Source organism: Plecotus auritus (assembly GCF_963455305.1).
Source record: "Plecotus auritus genome assembly, chromosome: 3".
Lineage (NCBI taxonomy): Eukaryota > Metazoa > Chordata > Mammalia > Chiroptera > Vespertilionidae > Plecotus > Plecotus auritus.
The window spans coordinates 220,680,086-220,702,803 of NC_137772.1; the positions used below are offsets into that span (position 1 = coordinate 220,680,086).

The following is a 22,718-nucleotide window of genomic DNA, read 5'->3' on the forward strand; positions in this document are numbered from 1 at the left end:
CTTGACTTCTACCCCAGCTCTGCCAACGACTAAGTAAGTAGGCTAGTCCTCTCCCTTCTCCCTCTCGGGGTCCCAATTTTCTCATCTGCGAAGGGGTCACTGCCAACTAGGTGCTCACGCACAGTCCCCAGGCGCCCTGCAGCTCAGGCTGGACATGGGACAACTAGGTGCTCACGCACAGTCCCCAGGCCCCCTGCAGCTCAGGCTGGACACGGGACAACTAGGTGCTCACGCACAGTCCCCAGGCCCCCTGCAGCTCAGGCTGGACACGGGACAACTAGGTACTCACACACAGTCCCCAGGCGCCCTGCAGCTCAGGCTGGACACGGGACAACTAGGTGCTCACGCACAGTCCCCAGGCCCCCTGCAGCTCAGGCTGGACACGGGACTGACAACTAGGTGCTCACGCACAGTCCCCAGGCGCCCTGCAGCTCAGGCAGGACACGGGACTGACAACTAGGTGCTCACGCACAGTCCCCAGGCCCCCTGCAGCTCAGGCAGGACACGGGACTGACAACTAGGTGTTCACGCACAGTCCCCAGGCGCCCTGCAGCTCAGGCAGGACACGGGACTGACAACTAGGTGCTCACGCACAGTCCCCAGGCCCCCTGCAGCTCAGGCAGGACACGGGACTGACAACTAGGTGTTCACGCACAGTCCCCAGGCGCCCTGCAGCTCAGGCTGGACACGGGACTGACAACTAGGTGTTCACACACAGTCCCCAGGCGCCCTGCAGCTCAGGCAGGACACGGGACTGACAACTAGGTGCTCACGCACAGTCCCCAGGCCCCCTGCAGCTCAGGCTGGACACGGGACTGACATCAGGTGCTCACGCACAGTCCCCAGGCCTCCTACAGCTCAGGCAGGACACGGGACCAGTTCTGGCGCAGGGACAGTGAGCAGAAGAAATGAGTGTCATTTCTGGATCTGTAAAGGTAAACTACCCAGAGTGCCTGCCCATGTGACCCTCCTCCCAGGGCTCAGGTGGATGATGCCTTGGAGCTGCCAGATGCTGGAGCCACAGGTGGAACCTGAAGGCACTGGGGGGGGGGGGGGGGGATGTGAGCAATGCCCTCCTACCAGAGGAGCTCCGGAGAGTATGCGGTTCGTTTACTGCTGCAGCATCGCCTGCCCGCGCCTACTACTACCTTTGGGACTAGAAACCGCTCAGGATCCTTCTAGCCTTCGGGCTCGGGGACTCCTGACTGGCCGGTACCTGGTGGCAGGTGATGAGCAGCGCCGTCCAGACAAAGAAACCGGAGATGGCCTGTGCGGCGGTTGTCATCAGGAACACAGGCTGTTCCATGGCCGTGGGGCTGCCCTCGGGGATTTCGGAGACGCTGGGTGAGGCTGCTGCTGTCGTGGGCGACACTGGATCTGGGGCCAGTGCGGCCCCCCTCACTGTCATGGTGCCCGGCAGCAGGGGGCTCCCTGAGAGAAACGCTGGGAGTGAGCGAGGAGCTGGCCTGGAGAGAGGAAATGACAGTATTAGCCTCCTCCCAGCCAGGGCCAGGATTGGAAGGAATCTCCCAGGGTTCCACGTCCACCTTCAAAACGTGCCCGGATCTGACCCTGTGTCACCCTGGAGCCAGCCTCACCTTGTCCCCCTTGAATTAATGGAACAGGCTCCTGACCAGTCTCCCTGCTTCGGCCCTGGCCTCTGCTGTCCAGCCCCACACAGCAGCTGTGTGAGCCTTCCAAGATGTCAGCCAGACTGGCCTCTCCTCGCTCAAAACTCTCCAAACCCTCCCATCTCCTTCAGAGCAGAAGCTGTGTCCCTCCCGTGGCCCACACGCCTGCCCTCCGTGGCTCTGGTTGCTTCTCATCTCCTAAGTCCCACCTGATCCTCTACTCCAGTCACGGCCTCCTGCTGCCCTCGGTGTGCCACAGCCTGGCCCTGCCCAGCTTCCCGGCTCTTCAGGACCCTCTGGCCACTGCCGAAATGGATGCGACTCGGAGAGGGTGGGCACTGGGAAGAGCCCTAGCTGGAGCGCAAGGCCCAGATGCCCCACCGACCAGCCCTGTGTCCCACGGGTTCACTTGGCCCCGGAGGGCCTCTGCTGTCTGACCCAGAAAACGGCCACACCCCCAAACCCCAACAATCTCAGCCTGAACCCCGAGGGCAACCCATCTGACCTCTCACAATTTCCAAGTCCAAGCAGATATCCTCAGCCAGAGCTGACCCTAACGGGAGCTTTCCCTGGGCCTTCCTGGGTGCACCCGGGCCCATAACCTGACCTGTTGATGCCCCCCCCGCCCACGCTTCCCGGCTTTGTCGCCCATTCTCTCCAGTGTCGCCAGCATCCCCTGCCACCAATTCACCGTGTGTGCTCTTAGCTGTAAGTTTCACCCCTGAGAGCCCTTCACATTTCTATTTTCCTGTAAAAATAAATGATTTCTAACACACCGACCAGGAGATGTATCTAGATTAGAAACCAAAAATGGAGAAGATATCTATATAAAGAAACTCAAAAATGGAATTGTCTATATAAAGATTGGTGACAAGCTTTGAAAAAGAGACACAGTGACAAGCCTAAGAATAAATAGTTCCTGTAAGAATGACTGCAAAATTGAAAACCAGTGCCGAAATATTCCTTTAAAAAGGAGACTTGGGCCTGGCTGGTGTGGCTCAGTGGTTTGATTCCCAGTCAGGGCGCATGTCCGGGTTGCTCGATCCCCAATAGGGGGAGTGCAGGAGGCAGCCGATCCATGAGTTTCTCTCATCATTGATGTTTCTATCTCTCTCCCTCTCCCTTCCTCTCTGAAATCAATAAAAATGTATTTTAAAAAATTAAAAACAAAGAGGAGACTTGGGTTGTACATCATCTTTGCCTATCATCCCAAATTAAATGAACAAACAACGAGAATCGAAGGGGGATGGGAGGAGGTGGTACAAAGACTCCTAAATCCTCACCTTCTGAGCAAGAGTGTGTCAAAGGCTGTTTTGCTCTAGGGCAGTGTTGAGAGGCCCCTGTGTCGTCTCCCCAGCCTCTGACCCTGCCCACAGGAGGGGACACCAGCAGGCTCCAGGCCCAGCCTCTCCCTGGGGCTTTGTCACTCACACTCAAGTGCCTCTCTCTTAACCCCAGGGTGACATTAGACACTCGGAGTTCTCTCGCTTTCCTCATGTAGGTCACCCTGTTCACAAGAAGAAATCCACTCGGGGGGACTTGCCCAAAATCAGAGCCAGGGCTCTAACGCAGGTCCCATAAACACGCTGTCTCCCAGCAGGCCTGGACGAGGCCCAGGGGAGCTGCCCTCCGTGCAGAACCTCCTCAGACAGGGCCCCGCCTGTCCTAGCAAGCTGGGGCTGTCCTCACAGAAGGGGAGGCCTCTCAGGGAAGGTGGCCACAGGGCTGGGAGGCTTCTGTGGCCCGACCCATGCCCACCATGTTGTTGCGCCATGCCCTGTGGTTTACAAATCATTTCCCCAAACATAATAGCTAGTTTTTTCTCACAGCAACTTTGAAGTAACATTTTCTCCAACTGAGAGATGAGAAAAATCATGTGGAACTTGGTTTTGCCGTCTCCTGGGGTAGCATGAAATGGTTTGAAGGTTTTCATAATATCCCCCCAAAGTACGTGATGCAATATGGTCTTTTTTATCAGTTTCTTTTTTAAAAATGTGTTTTTATTGATTTCAGAGAGAGAGGAAGGGAGAAGGAGAGAGAGAGAAACATGGATGAGAGAGAATCATTGATTGGCTGCCTCCTGCACGCCCCTGCTGGGGATCGAGCCCACACCCGGGCATATGCCCTGACCAGGAATGGAATCAGTGACCTCTTGGTGCATGAGACAACACTCAATCCACTGAGCCACACCGGCCAGGCATTTGATGCCATATTCTGACTCAGACGCATGGCCCCTGCCACCCAGGAGAGGCAGGCGATGGTGGCTCCTCAAAGGCTGTCTCCCAGAGTTGGCCCGGCTCCCTGGCCCAGGATGGCACACGATGCTAGATCTCACCAACTGTTCACAGTGTGTGTCTGTTGGGAGGTGGGGGGATGGACACTGGGGTCCCATCCTTTCACACTCAGGACAGGCACCTACCTGGGAAAGATCTCTTGCCTGCCCAGGTCTCACAAGTAAGCGGGACACTGGCCTGGCACAGCCCCAGGCCTTGGGAAGGCACAGATGATGCTGGCTGGTGTAGCCCCTTCACTCTCCTGGGGTAAGGGGTTCAGAGAAGGGCCTCCAAGGCTCCCCTTTTTAATGCAGCCCATGCACCCTGATGTGGGAAAGCAGCACAGGATGGAGCTCGGCACCCAAGATGCTCTGGCAGGTCCCCTATTTTCTTAATTGTCCAAATATTAAACTTTCGCCAGGGACGCGACAGAGAGCCCTGGGGGAGATGCTGGAATCGTCTTTCCAACAAACATGTCCTGAGGCCTCTGGACACAGTGCTGAGCACAGTCTCAGCCTCAAGGAACTCACAGCTCCTCCACACACCTGCTCCACGCGACCCGGAGGCCTGGCCCACTCCCGGCAGGAGAGGTGAGTGCCCAGCATGAAGGGAGCTGCAGACAGCATCACTGCCTTGGCCACAGTTGGGGGAGGGTCAGGGAAGGCTCCAAAGTGGTGGCACAACCTCGCTTCCACTTTGCAGTCAGCACGCAGGATTCTCGCCACCCTCCACCACCTGCCAGCATGGGCAAGTGACTGCACCTCGCGGAGCCTCCGCTTCATCTGTAACATTTCAGGGCAACTACGTAATTGACAAGGGGGTTGTTCTACGTTACATAAGTCCCCTTAATACAAGGACACAGAATAATAAAATAAAAAATGACCATTTTACAACTCCTAGTACAAATAATGGATGGAGACCTGGGTCATCAGTGAATGATAAAACCACTAGGTGAAAGGCTGATAGGGAATTTGATAAGGGATGGATCGGGCCGCAGAGGCGAACCCACAGTCAAGATCAATGTCACTAAAATGGGGCACTGGAAGTTTTAAGCCTCCTAACTGCCTGCACGGGAAACACACAGCGCCTCCTAAGAAGGAACCTTGCCCAAAAAGTGAACTGGGATTGAAACAAGCCTCTAGAACTAATCACCAGTACCAGGAAATACCGAGGGAAGTGGATCAGAGTAAATGATGCCATGAGGCCCTAGCCGGTTTGGCTCAGTGGATAGAGCGTCGGCCTGCGGACTGAAGGGTCCCAGGTTCGATTCCGGTCAAGGGCACATGCCCGGGTTGCGGGCTCGTTCCCCAGCGGGGGAGGGGGGGCGTGCAGGAGGGAGCCAATCAATGATTATCTCTCATCGTTGACGTTTCTATCTCTCTCTCCCTCTCCTTTCCTCTCTGAAATCAATAAAAATATATTTTAAAAATAAAAAAAGGCTACATGGCCAATCCTCCTATATAATAAAAGGGTAATATGCAAATCAACTGAACCGCGGACAACCAGTTGCTATGATGTGCACTGACCCCAGGGGACAGATGCTCAATGCAGGAGCTGCCCCCTGGTGGCCAGGCTCAGTCTGGCGAGTGCAGTGGTGGTGGCGGGAGCCTCTCCTGCCTCCACGGCAGCGCTAAGGATGTCCGACCGATGGACATCCCTCAGAGGGCTTCTGGACTGCGAGAGGGTGCAGGCCGGGCTGAGCGACACCCCCCTGAGTGCACGAATTTTGTGCACCGGGCCTCTAGTAAATACATAAATAGCAGCTGTTTCACATCCCTAGCCATTAGGGAAATGCAAACTAAAACCACAATGAGTTATCATTACACCTTATAAATAAAAAGCAATGACAACACCAAATGCTGGCATAGATGTAGAGTAATGAGCTCATATCCATTGCTGGTGGGAATACAAAATGGTACAGCCACTCTGGAAAACAGTCTCTTATGAAAATCAGTTTCTTACAAAAGCAACACGCACTTACCACACTAATCACTCTCAGACACTTACCCTAGGGAAATGGAAAGTTGGGCTCACACAGAAACCTGTACACCAATGTTCACAGCAGCTATACTTGCAATCGCCAAAGCCTGAAGGCAACCCAAATGCCCTTGGGCAGGTGGAAGGTTGGATAGCGAGCGTCCTGACTATGGAGCCCCTCAGCAACAAAGGGGAACGCCTACTGACACAGGCAACCACCCAGATGGAGCTCAGGACATGGTGTTTACTGAAAACAGCCCATCCCAAAGGTCACGACTGCCTCGTTCCCACTCTGTAACATCTTCAAAACGATAAATCTACACCGATGGAGAACAGATGACTCACCGGCAGAGAAGAGCAAAGGGGCGCACAAATACAAAGAGGGAACAAAGGAGCTCGCTCCAGGTGCTGAGTCTCTGTGTCCTGGTGGTGGTGGTGGCTCGTCTACAGGAGACAGAATCACACAGAACCACACACATGCAGAAACAGTGAAGGCTAAGTACCAGGTACTAGTACTGTCCTAATGTCCACTTCCTGGTTTTGATACCGTCCTACAGCAATTATGTCACCATGTGGGGGAAGAAGCGTCTGTGGGACTCTACGTACTATTTTGGCAACTTCCTGTGAGCCTACAATTACTATTTCAAAATAAAAAAGTTTTGCCCCAACTGTGTTCACAGCCACCATCGCTCTCTAACGCCTGCGCCGCCTCCGGCTTGCCAAGCTCCAGCGCTAGGAGAAGCGGGTAAGGAAAGAGGTCTCTACACCATGGCTCCTACAAGGCAGGCTGCCCGCAAATGGACCGGGGGTAAAGCCCGGAGGAAGCAACTGGCTACCAAAGCCGCTCGCGATAGTGCGCCCCCTACTGGAGGGGTGAAGAAACCTCATCGTGACAGGCCTGGGACCGTGGCACTTTGTGAAATTAGACGTTACCAGTCCACTGAACTTCTGGTTTGCAAACTTCCCTCCCAGCGTCTGGGGCGAGAAATTGCTCAGTACTTCAAACCAGACCTGCACTTCCAGGGAGCAGTCTGTGGTGCTTTGCAGGAGGCAGGAGGCCTGTTTGGTTGGCCTTTTTGAAGACACCAACCTGTGTGCTCTCCATGCCGAACATGTAACAACGATGCCAAAAGACACGCCGCCAACGTGGAGAAGGTGCTTAAGAATCCACTATGATCATTTCATTCTTTTAAAATAAAATTTCTCTTCTTCCTGTTATTGGTAGTTTTGAATGTTAAGTATCTTTTCCCCATGGGGTCAAAAGGTACTAAGGATATGATTGCAAGGTGAAAAGAGGGGACAGCAATCAGGTATTGGCAGTTTTTCCATTTTCATTTGTGTGTGAATTTTTTTAATATAAATGCAAGTCAAATGTTTCAGTGAACAAGTTTCAGCAGTTGAACTTTATAACAATATAAAATAAGACTTAAATTTTTCTGGACAATGCCAGCATTTGGATTTTTAAAAAACAAATGCATTTCTTATTGATGGCAACTAAATGGTGTTTGTAGCATTTTTATCATACAGTAGATACCATCCATTCACTATACTTTTCTGAGTTGTCCTACATGCAAGTACGTGTTTTTTTTTTTGTTTTTTTTTTAATATATTTTATTGATTTGTTACAGAGAGGTAGGGAGAGGGATAGAGAGATAGAAACATCGATGAGAGAGAAACATCGATCAGCTGCCTTCTGCACACCCCCTACTGGGGATGTGCCCGCAACCAAGGTACATGCCCTTGACCGGAATCGAACCTGGGACCTTTCAGTCCGCAGGCCGACGCTCTATCCACTGAACCAAACCAGTTAGGGCTGCAAGTACATGTTTTTAATGTTGTCTGTCTTCTGTGCTATTCCTGTAAGTTTGCTATTAAAATCTATTAAAAAAAAAAAAGTTTTGCCAAGCTGGCCTGGCATGGCTCAGGGGTTGAGTGTCAACCTATAAACAAGGAGGTCATGGTTCGATTCCTGGTCAGGGCTCCTGGTCAGGGTACATGCCTGGGTTGTGGGCTCCATCCCCAGTGTGGGGCATGAAGAATCAATGGTTCTCTCTCATCATGGATGTTTCTCTCTCTCTCTCCCTCTTCCTTCCTCTCTAAAATCAATAAAAACACATATATATGTATTTAAGTTTTTAAAAGTTTTAAAAGTAGAGATGTATATTGAACTATTTAAGGGTGAAAAATAACATGAAGTCTGGGATTTACTCTTTAAAAGGGGAGAGATAGATTAATTAATTAAATAAAAGGGGAAAGATAGATGCAGAGCACATGCCCTGGTTGCGGGCTCGATCCCCAGTGTGGGGTGTGCAGGAGGCAGCCAATCAATGATTCTTTCTCATCATTGATGTTCCTCCCCCCCCCTTTCTCCCCGCTCCCTTCTTCTCTGAAGTCAATAAAGTATTTTTTTTAAAAAAAAGATTGCAGCCCTAACAGGTTTGGCTCAGTGGATAGAGCGTCAGCCTGTGGACTGAAGGGTCCCAGGTTCGATTCCGGTCAAGGGCATGTACCTTGGTTGCAGGCACATCCCCAGTAGGGGGTGTGCAAGAGGCAGCTGATCGATGTTTCTCTCCCATCGATGTTTCTCTCTATCCCTCTTCCTTCCTCTCTGTAACAAATCAATAAAATATATTTAAAAAAAAAAAAGATTGCAAATGTTGCTAACTTTGAATGAAGTGAGTGACAGAAATTCATTATACTATTTACTCTCTTTTTGTGCATTTGAAAATTTCCATAATAAAAACTTTAGACAGTAGAACAGCAGAGTTTTCCACAAAACTTGTAATGGGATGGGCAATAACTCAGGAAATCGTCTGTATCAGAGACTGACTGGTTATCTTATAGAAAAATAATTTAAAAAAACACTTGTCCAACCTAATAAACGAGTTTAACACAGTTTCTTTTACAAAAAAAACTGCTCCAAATTTGCCTTTTCTTTCTACAACCACTGATCGTCAGAGATGTGCTTCTCGGTGATGTTTTCAAAATGTTTTTAAGCGTGTTTAATATGTTACCACAATGTGATCCCAGTGCATGGGAAAGGCACTGCTCTTTGAAAGAAACCGAGGCTCGTGCTATTCAGAAATGCTTCTACTGTAGCAGGATTTTGTTACCAAAAACAGTATCAGTCTGTAACTTACAAAAACTCTCATATCTGAAGTCCTATGAACCTACGTAACACCATTTTCTAATCTGTTTAAAAATTTCCAAAGCATTTGAGTGAGTTTGGGACTCCGGTGTTAAGAACTTTAAAATCAAAATAAGATACCTTCCATTTAGTTTACAAAGACATCTGGCATCAGGAAGGATGGAAATGTACTAGCCAAATTTCAACAAATCCTCTGCGTACGCGGTGGACAGGATGGAAAAATGAGTAACCCGATTTAGAAAGAAAGCCAGTGATGTGTTTCCTGTGTGCGGCTACGTGTTCCGGGCAGGGACCTTTCCCAGGGAGGGCACCCCTTAAAACCAAGTCTCGAAACCAAATGAATGTAAAAAAACGGCTCTCGCCGAGCATTAAAGCACAATTTCCAAAAATAATCAAGCACATGAAGACAGAAGGCTTTTTGTACCACCAACAAAATTATTTAAAATGTTGGTAATGATTTCATCTTCAGCTCATCCCTCGGTTTCTATTTTTGGTGTAGGTTTTATGACGCACACAATGTCACAGTAACGTCATACATGCGGATAGTTATAGGCACATCAGTATAAGTCTGTTTACTGGTAGGGACGTGTGCGCCAAGTTGGAAGAGCAGGGCTGCACGCCATGGGAAAAGCTGGTGGCTGGCACGCTCCCCTCTCCCCTCTTCTCCACAACATGTCTGCCTCTCTGTCCCAGTCTGGAGGCCCATCTGCCAGCCAGGTCGCTCCACGCCCTTGTCCTTATTTGCACACCACCCCGAAGGCTGTGAAGAGGCCAGGCCACAGTCTGTACTCTGCCCCAGGGACACTGGGCTCTGAGTCAGGGGCACTGGGCCGGAATCCCGGCACTGCCACCCGACTGTGCCTGGGCAGGTAAGTGGCTCTCTCTGAATTGTTTCCTGGGTGCACCGTGCTGCGGCCAGGGCCCTTGGGCCCAGTGAGTTTAGGAATTCCGAGTTTTCCAGATTTCAGAAGGACTGTCTGCGGTGCTGCATATGGTGTGTATCTGGTGACCCCCCACAGGGGTCTGGGCAGCATCCCAAAATAACACACAGCGTATTTCCATAGAGACACGTGAGGTATTTTTAAAGACCGTAATTAGTCTCGCATCAATTCAGGTCACATTTTTTGCCACAAAATTAGTTTGTTGCAGACTTAGGAAGAACCGCTGGGATTTCAAGTGTCCTGGATTCCAGAAAGGTGAAGGTGACGATGAAGGTGAGGGTGAAGGGACGTGGGCCGGGGCCATCCTCAGGCCGCAGGGAGGCTGCTGCTCAAGCATGCAGGGATCAGTGTGGTTTGTTTTCTCACTCTGTTTTCAGAAGTGACCAAGGCCCTGCCCTGCCCTGAGAGCCTCTGAGAACATGAGGATCTGGCGGGGCTGCAGCCAGACGCCGCTGCAGAGCCCAGGGCCCTGGCAGTTTGGCCCCACCTCCTGCCTCTCCCCTGAGTACTGCCACACTGGTCCCTGCACACCAGCCCCCACTCGACACCAACGTGCCCTCCCCTTTGCCCCGGTCCCCGTGGAGAATGCCAACTCTTCACTCCCGAGTCACCATAACATCACAGCCCCACCCGAGGGCCTGCCCCTCCCGCCCAGCAGGGCTGCGCTCACTCCTGGAACTAACAGGTCAGTTCTGACAGGGCTCCTGCCTCCTCACCCCCAAGTTTTCCATCTCTAGGACCAGGGTGGTGCCAGGCACACAGTAGGGGTTTAGAAGAGAAGAATCAGTCCATCAGCTGAGTGACTGAATGCCTGCCACGGAGCCACCTGCTACACACACAGGCTTTCCGTCACTCGGTCCCCTCCCCACCACCGACACTTCCCAGAGCTCGGCTGAAGAAGGTGGACATTGGACTGGAGGGAGATATGGGCTGAGTGAGGGCAGAGGATGGAGGCTGAGTCACACCATCTCACACACATCTTCCAACGTGGAGGCCACGCCAAGGAGGGCAAAGGGACTTGTTCTACGTGTTCCATCAGGACACACCTGGGCCATCTGATGGGAGCAACAGGAAGGAGATAGAGATGGGGTTTTTTTTGGTTGTTTTTTGTCTGGTTGGTTAATCCTCACCCGAAGTTACTTATCCATTGATTTTGGGGGAGAGTAGAAGAGAGAGGGAAAGACAGAGAGAAACATTGATGTGAGAGAAACACATCATTGGTTGCCTCCTGTATGAGCCCTGACCAGGGCCTGGGCCGGGGAGGAGCCTGCAACCAAGGTACGAACCCAGGACCCTTCGGTCCACAGACCGACGCTCTATCCACAGAGCCAAAGTGGCTAGGGCTAGTGATGTTTTTAACAACAGTCTAGTAATTGTCTGGTTGTTTCTAAAATAAGGAAGCTTCGAATCAAAGAGGACTAGAAGCCTCTGGGGCAGAAACTGATGGAGGACAGGTTTACTCTCACCTGTCTTCTCCCCAACTAGCCTGAAACCTTCTGGAGGTCAGGGGTCATGTCTCATGTGCAACTCTGATCCCCAGCACCTACCTCAGAACCTGGGCAGAGTTCGCACTCAATATGCTTTGACTGGATAAGGGAACATTTGCCCTTTGCAGTTTCTTCCAATTCAATTCTAAACCTCTATGATAAACCTCCACCACCTCCGTGTCAACCTCGGGGAATGGAACGTTCTCTCCTCACCACCACTCCCATTTTATCCGCATCTGCCTTGACAGTTATCACCTTCTGTGATCTATTACAGTTTGTACATGGCACGGCTCCTCGTCTTTCGTAGCACTGACCACAGCTGTGATTAGACTTATTCCATTAACACTGTGAGTCAGGCTCCATGAGGGCAGGGACCGTATGTGCTGCGTGATCGGTCTGGGGACAGAGGAAACAGCATGGACAGAGGCACGAGACAACACGTCAACAGACACACGGACAGGGTGTGCCCAGGCTACTGTTAACTAGCCTCACGGAGGGCAGTGTGACCTGAGTGGCGGAGCCCTCCTGGTGGCAGCGTGAAGTGGGTCTGGAAGCCACGGGGACACAGGGTCCTGCTAGGCTACCAGCCACAGGCTGGACAGAGCTCATCTCGGGTCCAGAAAGCCAGCTTCAGGGGTCAGGGGTCAGGGGTCAGGGGGTCAGGGTGGGGCAAAGCCAGCTCACAAGAAAAGGAGGCGTGCCCGTTTACGAATGTCCTCTATCAGGGGCCAGGGAGCCGAACCAGTCACCAGAGGGGCACTTGAGAGCACAGAATCGAGGACAGGGAAGTGAGGGCCCTTGAGCAAAATTCAACCAGGCCCTGGCAAGGCCTGATGAGCCAGGACACCTAGAGAACAACTCAGAGGCAGGCAACAGCTCCCCTAAAGCAGGCCCTGCCCCATCCTCCTCCAGGAAAGACGCCTTTGGGGGACTCCCCTGCTGAGATTGCCACCTTTTCCAGAAAAGCTTCGAAGCTATGGGTAGTACCCATTGAACTAGGCCACCTGCCTGGGACTTAGGTATGTCAGAGAGCATCTCACCGTCTCACCTGTACTTTATTCTGAGTCATTTTCACTTCGTGTTGCGGGGACACCTGGCTGTTGCCCCTACCCTCCCACCCGCCCCCCCTTTCCTGTAGGGAAGGCTGAATAATGGCCTCCACAGATGCTCACTCCCAACCGGTGAGGTTTTTACTTTCCATGGCAAAAGGGCCTTTGCAGATGTGATTACAAGAAAGATGATCTCGGATTATCTGGGGAGGCCAATATAATCACTAGTGTCCTTATAAGAAGGAGGCAGGCCCTGGCCGGGTAGCTCAGTTGATTAAAGCCAAGGTTACGGGTTCAATCCCCCGTCAGGGCACATACAAGAATCAACCAGTGAATGCATAAATAAGTGAAACAACAAATCTCTCGCTCTAAAATCAACAAATTAATTACTTTTTTTAAAGAAGGAGGTAGGAGGGTGAACGTGTCAGGCAGACGGTGTGACAATGGAAGCAGGGAGGAGAGACTGGGAGATGCTACACTGTTGGCTTGGAAGTAGGGGAAAGGGCCACAAGCCGAAGAATACCAGGGGCCTCTTGAAGCTGGAAAAGGCAAGGAGACAGTCTCCTGGAGCCCCCAGAGGGCACAGCCTGCCGACACCTTGACTGTAGCCCAGTGAAATACATTTTGACTTCTGAGCTCAAAACGGGAAGATGACAAATTTGCATTTTAAGTCACTGAGTTTCTGCAATTTGTTACAGCAGCAGGAGGAAATTAATACACTGATTTACAGGTGAGGGAACAGAGGCTTGGAGGGCTAAAGTCCTTTGCCCACAGTGCCCTGCCCAATGGGGTCTGTCACTCTGACCTGGCTGTACCGCCAAATCCACAGATTCCCAAGGGTTGTCAGACCGCCGTGGGCTGCGGGCCAAACCACCTAGACTTGACTTCCAGCTCTGCCGCTTAGCGGCTTTGTGTCTGCGGGCAAGTTGCATAACCTCTCTTGCTTCAGCTGTAAAATGGGGTTGCAGCCACACCTGCCCCCGAGAGAGCTGTGCGGAGTAAACAAGTGAACACGGGCGAGCACTGAGCGCTGGGCCTGGCCCTCTGGCCCCTCTGAGGACCACGCTCCTGTTTCATCACTTCATCCCCGTCAGGCCGAGAACACACGTTCCCAACAGTCTGAGACCCAGGCCAGCCCTGTCTGGCCGTCTGCTCTTTTTTAAACCTTCTGAGGTCATATTTTCATTCATCAGCTTCAGATCCAAACCCTTTTGAGCTTCAGCCATGAAGTGCTCGCTCGGGCAGTTGCCACACATCCACTGGCCAAGCTTAGCTGGCAATACGCTTGCACACACGTCTCCAGAATATTAACACAGCCTGAGAGGGATTAGTGTTCTTTTAACTAATAGATATGGAGAAACTTCCATCTTAACATAGCTCAGGGCAGAATGGGACCTGGGCACCATGAATCTGAACTGGGCACGCTGCTCCCCCTCAGCCGCCTGCTGCGCCTCCTGCCTCCAGGACTGCCTGCTGCTGGGAATTTCTGTGCGGCTGGTCCACATTAGAGCAGGTCGACAACCCCCAGTTCAGCCTGGCAAGCCTTTGGAAAAAGAACCACATGCCCTCAGGAGGGGGAGGGTCCCATCTCTCAGTCCCTCTCCCCTTCCATCAACCGACAAGCAGAAGCCACTCTGCCACTCTGGGACTCCACGTCTCTCCTCTTGTCCTGGGGCCGAGTTCCCATGAATCTGTCAACCAGGAAAGAAAAATCATCTAATCCTGTACCTATCCTTCACTCTTTGGGGGAGGGGGAGAGGGGGACAGGAATAAAGTGAACAAGGAAGTAATCCAAAAACCTTCAACGAGGGCCAACTTCCGTGAGGGCTCACTTCATTCAGTCTTGTAATTAAGTCTTTTGAAAAAATATATACCAGGCCAAACTGTGATCACCCCACTTTTCTCCCAAACGGGGAGGAGATGGGCCAATGCTCAAGCCTCTTTAGCTGGGTTTTGCACCCCTCTAAGTGCGACCACCTTTCCAACCAGCTAAACCCATCCAGCGCTGCGCAAATGGGTCCCCTTCGGGTGGTGACGCCTAGAGTCCCATTGCCCTGTGGGAGCCGGTCGTCTAAGCCAAGTCCCCTGAACCTGCCCAACCCCTGGAACCCCGTCAGCAAGAAGCCTTGCTGCTGCCAAAACCGGTTTGGCTCAGTGGACAGAGCGTCGGCCTGGGGACTGAAGGGTCCCAGGTTCGATTCCGGTCAAGGGCACGTAACTTGGTTGCGGGCACATCCCCAGTGGGGGGTGTGCAGGAGGCAGCTGGTCGATGTTTCTCTCTCATCGATGTTTCTAACTCTCTATCCCTCTTCCTTCCTCTCTGTAAAAAATCAATAAAAAATATATTAAAAAAAAAAAAAAAAGAAGCCTTGCTGCTGCCCAGGGTCCCGGGGTGAAGAATTCCAGCCTGAATTTCACTCATACAGTAGGTACTGAGTGGGTGAGCCAGCCTCCACCCTAGGTGTATGTATACCCAGTGAGTCCACGTGTGCCCCACAGACAAGAACAAGAAATTCCACAGCAGCCCCGTTTGTAACAGCAAAAGGCTGGGCACAACCCAAATACCCATCCACAGGAGAGTGGACTTGAACAGTGGACTCCTACGCAGCCATGAAAAAGGACAAGGACTGCTACCCACCACCTGGATGAACCTTGCTAGAATGTTTCTCGAAGATTCCATTTCCGGGAAGGTCAAACCCGTCAACAGTGAGGAGGCGTGAGTAGTGTTACCTCAGGAGGGTTGGTGACCAGGAGGAGGCCCAGGGAGCCTTCCGGGTATTGCAAATGTTCTGCAGCTCGATCTGGACAGTGGTTTTCACGGGCCTTCACAGATATAAAAATCCATTGCACTGCACATCTAAGATTAGTGTGCTTTACAAACACAGACCATAGTAAGTCAAACCCTGAAAAGCTGGGGGGTTTCTTTAGATTTTTTCTTGGTTTTTAGGGAGTGGAAGAGAGAGGGAGAGGGAGAGGGAGAGAGAGAAACATGGATCGAGAGCCAGACATCAATTGAAACCGGGGCATACGCCCTGACCAGGAATTTAACCGGCAACCCTTCAGTGCATGGACCAATGCCCAACCAACTGAGTCACATCAGCCGAGGCCAACCCTGAAAAGTTTAAAAATAAAAATACAGCCATGGATAGGAAACCAAGATGGCGGCATAGGTAAGCACCTAAACTGCTGCCTCGCACAACAATTTCAAAACTACAACTAAAAGACAGAACGGACACCATCCAGAACCACAGGGAAGCTGGCTGAGTGAAAATTCTACAACTAGAAGGAAAGAGAAAAGCTCACAGAGAATTGGAGCTACGGCAAAGGGTCTTTGTGCGCGCAGAGAGGAAGGGCGGCCGAGAGCCTGGCTGACTTTCTCTGGCGGAAGGGGGAAGGAAGCCCCCGACCGCACTGAACCCCAGTTCTGACTGCACTGAACCCCAGTTCCGGGCGAGCCCCTGGGGACCCACGCTCTTACGGGGGGAGTCTGGACTCTCGGGCAGAGACTCGGGAGCCGGGGAAGGCGGAGGACTGAAAGCGCGCGCGTGCCAGTGCGCACAAAGGCTGCGGAGGTTGCCACAGGCTTTTCCTAGTGGAAGGGAGTCGGAGGCTCCTGACTGCACTGGGCCCCAGTTCTGACTGCACTGAACCCCGGTTCCAGGCGAGCCCCTGGGGACCCACGCTCTTGTGGGGGGAATCTGGACTCTCAGGCGGAGACTCGGGAGCCGGGGAAGGCGGAGGACTGAAGGTGCGCGCGTGCCAGTGCGCACAAAGGCTGCGGAGGTTGCCACAGGCTTTCCCTAATGGAAGGGAGTCAGAAGCTCCTGACTACACTGAGCCCCAGTTCTGACTGCAGTGAACCCCAGTTCCAGGAGAGCCCCTGGGGACCCACGCTCTTGTGGGGGGAGTCTGGACTCTTGGGCGGAGACTCGGGAGCCGGGAAGGCAGAGCTCTGAAGGCGCGCACATGCGCGCAAGGGCAAGGCTGACGGGAAGCCAAGACTGTCTGCTCCGCCCTGAGACTCCACCCCATCCAAGCTGAGCACAGAGGCTATTGCAATTTGGCAAGTCTAATCCTATAAGGCTGTCTCCAGCACCGAACTTCTCCCAGCATAGACACAGCTGATCCTTACAGCCAACTGGCCTGGAGGTCAATTCTTCCCAGTGATACCAACAACAATAAAGACTTAATTACAACAAGGCTGTACACACAGTCCACAAAGGGGTGCACCAAGAGTGTCCACCTCAGGTTAACTGGGGAGGCAGACCCACTGGGCCATATTGGAAACCTAGCACACAAATCTACCTTACCAACTCAGGGAAGCAGTGAAAATGCGGCGTCAAAGAATCAGATCACAAACGAAAGAAATGGAGGAAAACAAACGACTGGATATAGAATTCAAAACCATCAAAACCACGGTTATAAGGCTTTTCAAGAATATCCTAGAAAAGGCAGATAAATATAACGAGACCCTCGAAGATATGAAAAAGCACCAACTAGAAATTAAACATACACTGACTGAAATAAAAAATATTATACAGAGACCCAAAAACAGACAAGAGGAACACAAAAAGCAAGTCAAAGAATTGAAATACAAAGAAGCAAAAAACACTCAACCGAAAAAGCAAAAAGCAAAAAAAAAATCCAAAAAGTTGAAGATAGTGTAAGAAGACTCTGGGACAACTTCAAGCGTACCAACATCAGAATTATGGGGGTGCCAGAAGAAGAGAGAGAGCAAGATACTGAAAACCTTTTTGAAGAAATAATGACTGAAAACTTCCCCCACCTGGTGAAAGAAATAGACTTACAAGTCCAGGAAGCGCACAGAACCCCAAACAAAAGGAATCCAAAGAGGACCAAGACACATCATAATTAAAATGCCAAGAGCAAAAGACAAAGAGAGAATATTAAAAGCATCAAGAGAAAAACAGTTAATTACCTACAAGGGAGCACCCATACGACTGTCAGCTGATTTCTCAACAGAAACTATGCAGGCCAGACGGGAGTGGCAAGAAATTTTCAATGTGATAAATAGCAAGAACCTACAACCAAGATTACTCTACCCAGCAAAGCTATCATTCAGAATTGAAGGGCAGATAAAGAGCTTCACAGATAAAAAAAAGCTGAAGGAGTTCATCACCACCAAACCAGTATTATATGAAATGCTGAAAGGTATTCTTAAAGAAGAGGAAGAAGAAAAAAGTAGAGAAAAATTATAAACAACAAATACATATCTCTCAACAAGTGAACCTAAAAATCAAGTGAATTAAAAACCTGAGGAACAGAATAATCTGGTGAATATAATAGAATCAGGGGCATAGAAAGAGAGTGGACTGATAATTCTCAGGGGGAAAGGGGTATGGGGGGTTCATGAAGAGACTGGACAAAAATCATACACCTATGGATGAGGACAGTAGGGGGGAGGTAAGGGCAGAAGGTGGGGTGGGAACTGGGTGGAGGGGAGCTATGGGGGGAAAAAGGAGAAACAATTGTAATAATCTGAATAAAGATTTATTAAAATTAAAAAAAAATAAAATAAAAAAAATACAGCCATGGCCGGTGTGACTCGGTTGGTTGGAGCATCATCCTGAGCACCGAAAGGTGGTGGGTTTGATTCCCGGTCAGGGCACATGCCCAGGTGATAGGTTCAGTCCCCGGTTGGGGCGCGTGCGGGAAGCAACTGATCAATGTTCTTCTCTTACACTGGTATCTCTCTCTCCCTTCCTCTCTCCAAAATCAATTTCTGAAAAAAATATATGCCTTTAAGCAACTTCTATGTGCTAAGTCCAAAGGGTATCTCAGACAAGACTAACCTTGTAAGAGCTTACAGTCTAGTGGGGGGAAAATACACTTGAGTAACAAGACAAGGGCCCCTTGGCCAGTGGGACAGGCAGTGAGAATGGGCCACGGGTATGGGTATTACTCGCGATTTGTGGAAGGTGGAAAACTGATGAAACATCGTTTTGGAGGCAGCCGGCCCTGTGTCCAGATCCTAATTCTCACTGTGTGACCTGACAAGATGTCTGCCCTGCTTCTCCATCCATAAGAGGGGTCACAGCAGCTGTACCTCCTGGGTCCCCATGAGAATGCAAGGAAAGAATGCACACTGGGCACCGGGCCACGAGACTGTTGTTATTCCTGCTGTGAGGCTGGGCCCGCCTGTGCCAGGCACCAGCGGTGTTCGTGGATATGGAAGAGGCCCTGCCCTCATGGATGTGGAACAGACCTCGCCCCCCACAGCTTCCAATCCCACCAGGAAGAGGGCAGCCGCATTCACCCGCTAGGCAAACATCTAACAAATCAGGGGCTGTGAGCCTGACATGGCCTTGGCCCTAAAGGAGCCCGCAGCCCAGGGTGGAATCAGACACCTAGGACACAATGTAAAACAGCTTAAGTGTCGGCGGAGAGGAACAGATAAAGAAGCGGGGGAGGTCAGAGGGCCATGCGGAGGTGGAAACTGAGCTGGGCCTTGAAGGCAGATAGGATTTGAGCAAAGGCATAGGGATGGGAAGCCGAGGTACCTGGGGGAAAGGGCGACCAGTCACGTGTGGCTCAAGAGGGCCTGGGTTTTGCAATCAGTGGGAGGTTTCAGAGCTTTAAAATGACAGGCCAGCCTAGCCGGTGTGGCTCAGTGGATAGAGTGTCGGCCTGCGGACTCAAGGGTCCCAGGTTCGATTCCGGTCAAGGGCATGTACCCTGGTTGCGGGCACATCCCCAATAGGGGGTGTGCAGGAGGCAGCTGATTGATGTTTCTCTTTCATCGATGTTTCTCTCTCTCCCTCTCCCTTCCTCTCTGTAAAAATCAATAAAATATATTTTTTTTAAAAATAAAAAATAAGTAAATAAAATGACAGGCCAGCTGCCCTGGCTGGTGTGGCTCAGTTGGTTGGAGCGCTGTCCTGTACACCAAAAGGTTGCAGGTTCCATCTTTGGTCGGGGTGCACATGGAAGTCAACCAATCGATGTTTCTCTCTCTTTCAAATCAATGAAAACATATCCTCAGGTGAGGAATAAAAAATAAGTAAAATAAAATGACAAGCCAGCCAACAGCAGTGTTTCGAAGGGGCCAGACGGGGGTGGCTCCATTTCCAGGGCTGGGACTGGTGTCGTATGAACCAAGAAACATGCAAACGCTCACACCCAGTCCCTTCCCTTTGTGAGGCCCAAGCACACTTATTTTATTAGATGGCGATCAGGGGCCTGAGCAAGGCAGACTGAGCCTTAACTTTCCTGCACTGGGCAATAGGTGAGGATACATTTCTTATGGCTCTTGTTTATATAATTTTATTTTAATTTTTTTAAAAACATCACATAGTCACGATTTGGAACTCAAAAGGTACGAAGCATCTGCAGTGCGAGTCTCCCAGTACCCGCCGCCGTCCCAGAGGCACCACAATCACTTCTTGTGACTCCCAAGACCTTGTTTACCAACAGAAGCAAACGCACTTTCCAGTTTCACAGACGGAGGCATCCCGGTCACTGGCCCTGTACCTGCTCCTTTCACAGCAATCTATTCTGACGCTCGTTCCATATCTGTGCATGGAGTCTCCATCTTATTTTTTTTAATATGTTTTTATTGATTTCAGAGAGGAAGGGAGAGGGAGAAAGATGAACATCAATGATGAGAGAGAATCATCGATCAGCTGCCTCCTACACGCCCCCTACTGGGGATCGAGCCAGAAACCCAGGCATGTGTCCTGACTGGGAATAAACACTGACCTCCTGGTTCATAGGTCAACGCCCAACCACTGAGCAACACTGGCCGGGGTCCATCTTATTTTTTATGGCTGCACAGTATCTCACGGTTCGGACAGACTACAATTTGTTCCAGGCCCGCTGTTGATGGGACATTAGGTTGCCTTCTGCTATTACAAGTAAGGCAGCAATGACAAACCTTGCAAATAAGTTATTGTGCACATGTGTTAACACATCTGTAGGATAAATTCCTAGAGTGAGCTGCTGGGTGAAAGTATACAAGTAGCTGTAATTTTATTTATTTTTTTTTATATTTTATTGATATTTTACAGAGAGGAAGGGAGAGGGATAGAGAGCTAGAAACATGGATGAGAGAGAAACATCGATCAGCTGCCTCCTGCACACCTCCCACTGGGGATGTGCCCGCAACCAAGGTACATGCCCCCGACCAGAATCGAACCCGGGACCCTTCAGTCCGCAGGCCAACGCTCTATCCACTGAGCCAAACCGGTTTCGGCAGTAGCTGTAATTTTAAAAATGTTGCTAGAGAGGCAGGATGCACTTAAATCACTCATCTAAGAAATAAGCCAAATTATTGGGAGAAATGCTGATAATGTATAGTTTTAAGGATGCCCAGATGAAGAAATGGTAGAGAAAAACCCTTTTTCAGCAAACAGAGTGCCGGGTCAGGAGATGGTTCGGAACCTGGATCAGCCCGTACTCGCCTGGTACCCTGATCCATGAACTGGCATTTCCTCACCAGTAAGTGACAACCCAGACCCACTCAACTCCTCAGCCCTTCCTAGCACAGAGAGGCTCTGATGCCCTGCTCCCACGGCAGATGGACACAACACCCAACTGTAACTGGTCTCCCTAGGTGAAGGTGCCAGTGCCAAGGGGAGCAACAGGCAGGCCAGGGTGTACACTCAAGGCAGGCAGGAGGGGCTGGGAGTGGAGAGCTTCAGGGGGTCAAGCGTTCCAGTCTGGCCATCAAATGAGAGATAAGCCCCTCTTGCCGCTTCCCCTGCATGGCACACTCACACTGCATGACACCCAGCGTGCTTCATGGGCCTGTTACACAACGTGTGCCTGAGAGCAATGGCCACCTAACCCTAGGTCTGCAAGCAAGCAGCTGGTGAAGGACAGAGGCAGGACTCTGGACACCTAGAGACCTCCCTGTGAGGGAGGACATCTGCATAAATGCAGCAGCGATCTGGGCAGGCTTCCTCCTACGCCCACAAATTCGGCCCAACTACTGACAACTGTGAATGAAAGAAATGGTGGTCCGCCCCCAGGTGAGTGGGAAATACCTCTGGGCAAACCACAGGCAGCACTGGAGAGGAAGAACCCTGGCCAATCTCCCCACTTCCCGGCCATGCAATGTTCCAACTGAGAGGGCCAGGGACTCCTGTGCGTCACATCACACTTAAATGCACTGAGGAGCACTGGCTGGTTTGGCTCAGTGGACAGAGCATCGGCCTGCGGACTGAAGGGTCCCGGGTTCAATTCCAGTCAAGGGCACATGCCCGGTTGCAGGAGGCAGCCAATCAATGATTCTCTCTCATCATTGATGTTTCTATCTCTCTCTCTCCCTCTCCCTTCCTCTCTGAAATCAATAAAAAAATAAAAAAATTTTTTAATAAAAAATAAATGCACTGAGGTTATTGCTATTCAATTGTTTCTAACGCACACACAATACGCCAACCTTTCTATGTAAAGCAAATACTAGTATGTGTTGTTTTGGTAAATCCAGATTTCCACACATCCTATTTGTTTAAAATTATGGACAAACTCGTGTAAAGATGCACCTCCTCTTCATGGAGGTGAGGCTGTGACCCCAAACACCCCAGGAGAGCTCACTCCGCCTCTGCTCCTCGACTCCCCTACTTGTGGCTCCTGTCCCTGTGCATGCTGGAGGTGGCCCACGACCTGGAAGGCCCTTCCCTTCTCCACCTGCCACCTCCACTGTCCCTCAGCCAGCCCCATGGCCCCTACCCCAGGGAACCTGTCTCTTCAGCCCACCTTCAGGCAGAGCAGACTGCTGCCTCCTGGGGCCCCCACAGCTTCAACCTGATCCTCTCGTATGGTCCTTTCCAAGGCTAAGCCACAACTCCATCTGCTGGGAGCTCAGAGCAGCAAGGGCACAGGATTGGCTATTGAAAACCTGGGTGCTTCCTTCCCAAGGGTCTTAGGCAAATTCACCCTTCCAGGCCTCAGTCTATCCATCTACAAAACAGGTGCAATAATTCCAAGGTCCCAGGGCTGCTGGGAGAATTAAATAAACAATATAGGTGACCTGTAATTTGCAAACTGCAAAGCCTTACCCAAAGTCTGGAGAAGATGGTAACATTCGTATTAACTAGTATATCAATATTAATTAATATTAATATCCTCACACATATCCCTTCACCAACACCTATCACTGTGCCTTGCAGGCACCCAACATGATTGCCCATGGAATCCCAGGTTCTCTGTTCATTCTATGCGGAATAAAACACATGGGTGCTAGAGGTGGAA

The 22,718-nt window shown here is 50.9% G+C and overlaps 1 protein-coding gene across 2 annotated transcripts in view; it reads right to left on the bottom strand.

Annotated features, from left to right (window-relative positions):
• The window catches only part of TMEM184B (transmembrane protein 184B), a 53,740-nt gene that overhangs the window by 23,549 nt on the left and 7,473 nt on the right, over positions 1 to 22,718 (bottom strand). For both annotated transcript variants that reach the window (XM_080658535.1, XM_080658536.1), the window contains exon 2: positions 1,217 to 1,466. In XM_080658535.1, the coding sequence (XP_080514661.1) occupies positions 1,217 to 1,408 (192 nt within the window). In that variant the 5' untranslated portion in view covers positions 1,409 to 1,466. The remainder of the gene's footprint in view (positions 1 to 1,216; positions 1,467 to 22,718) is intronic.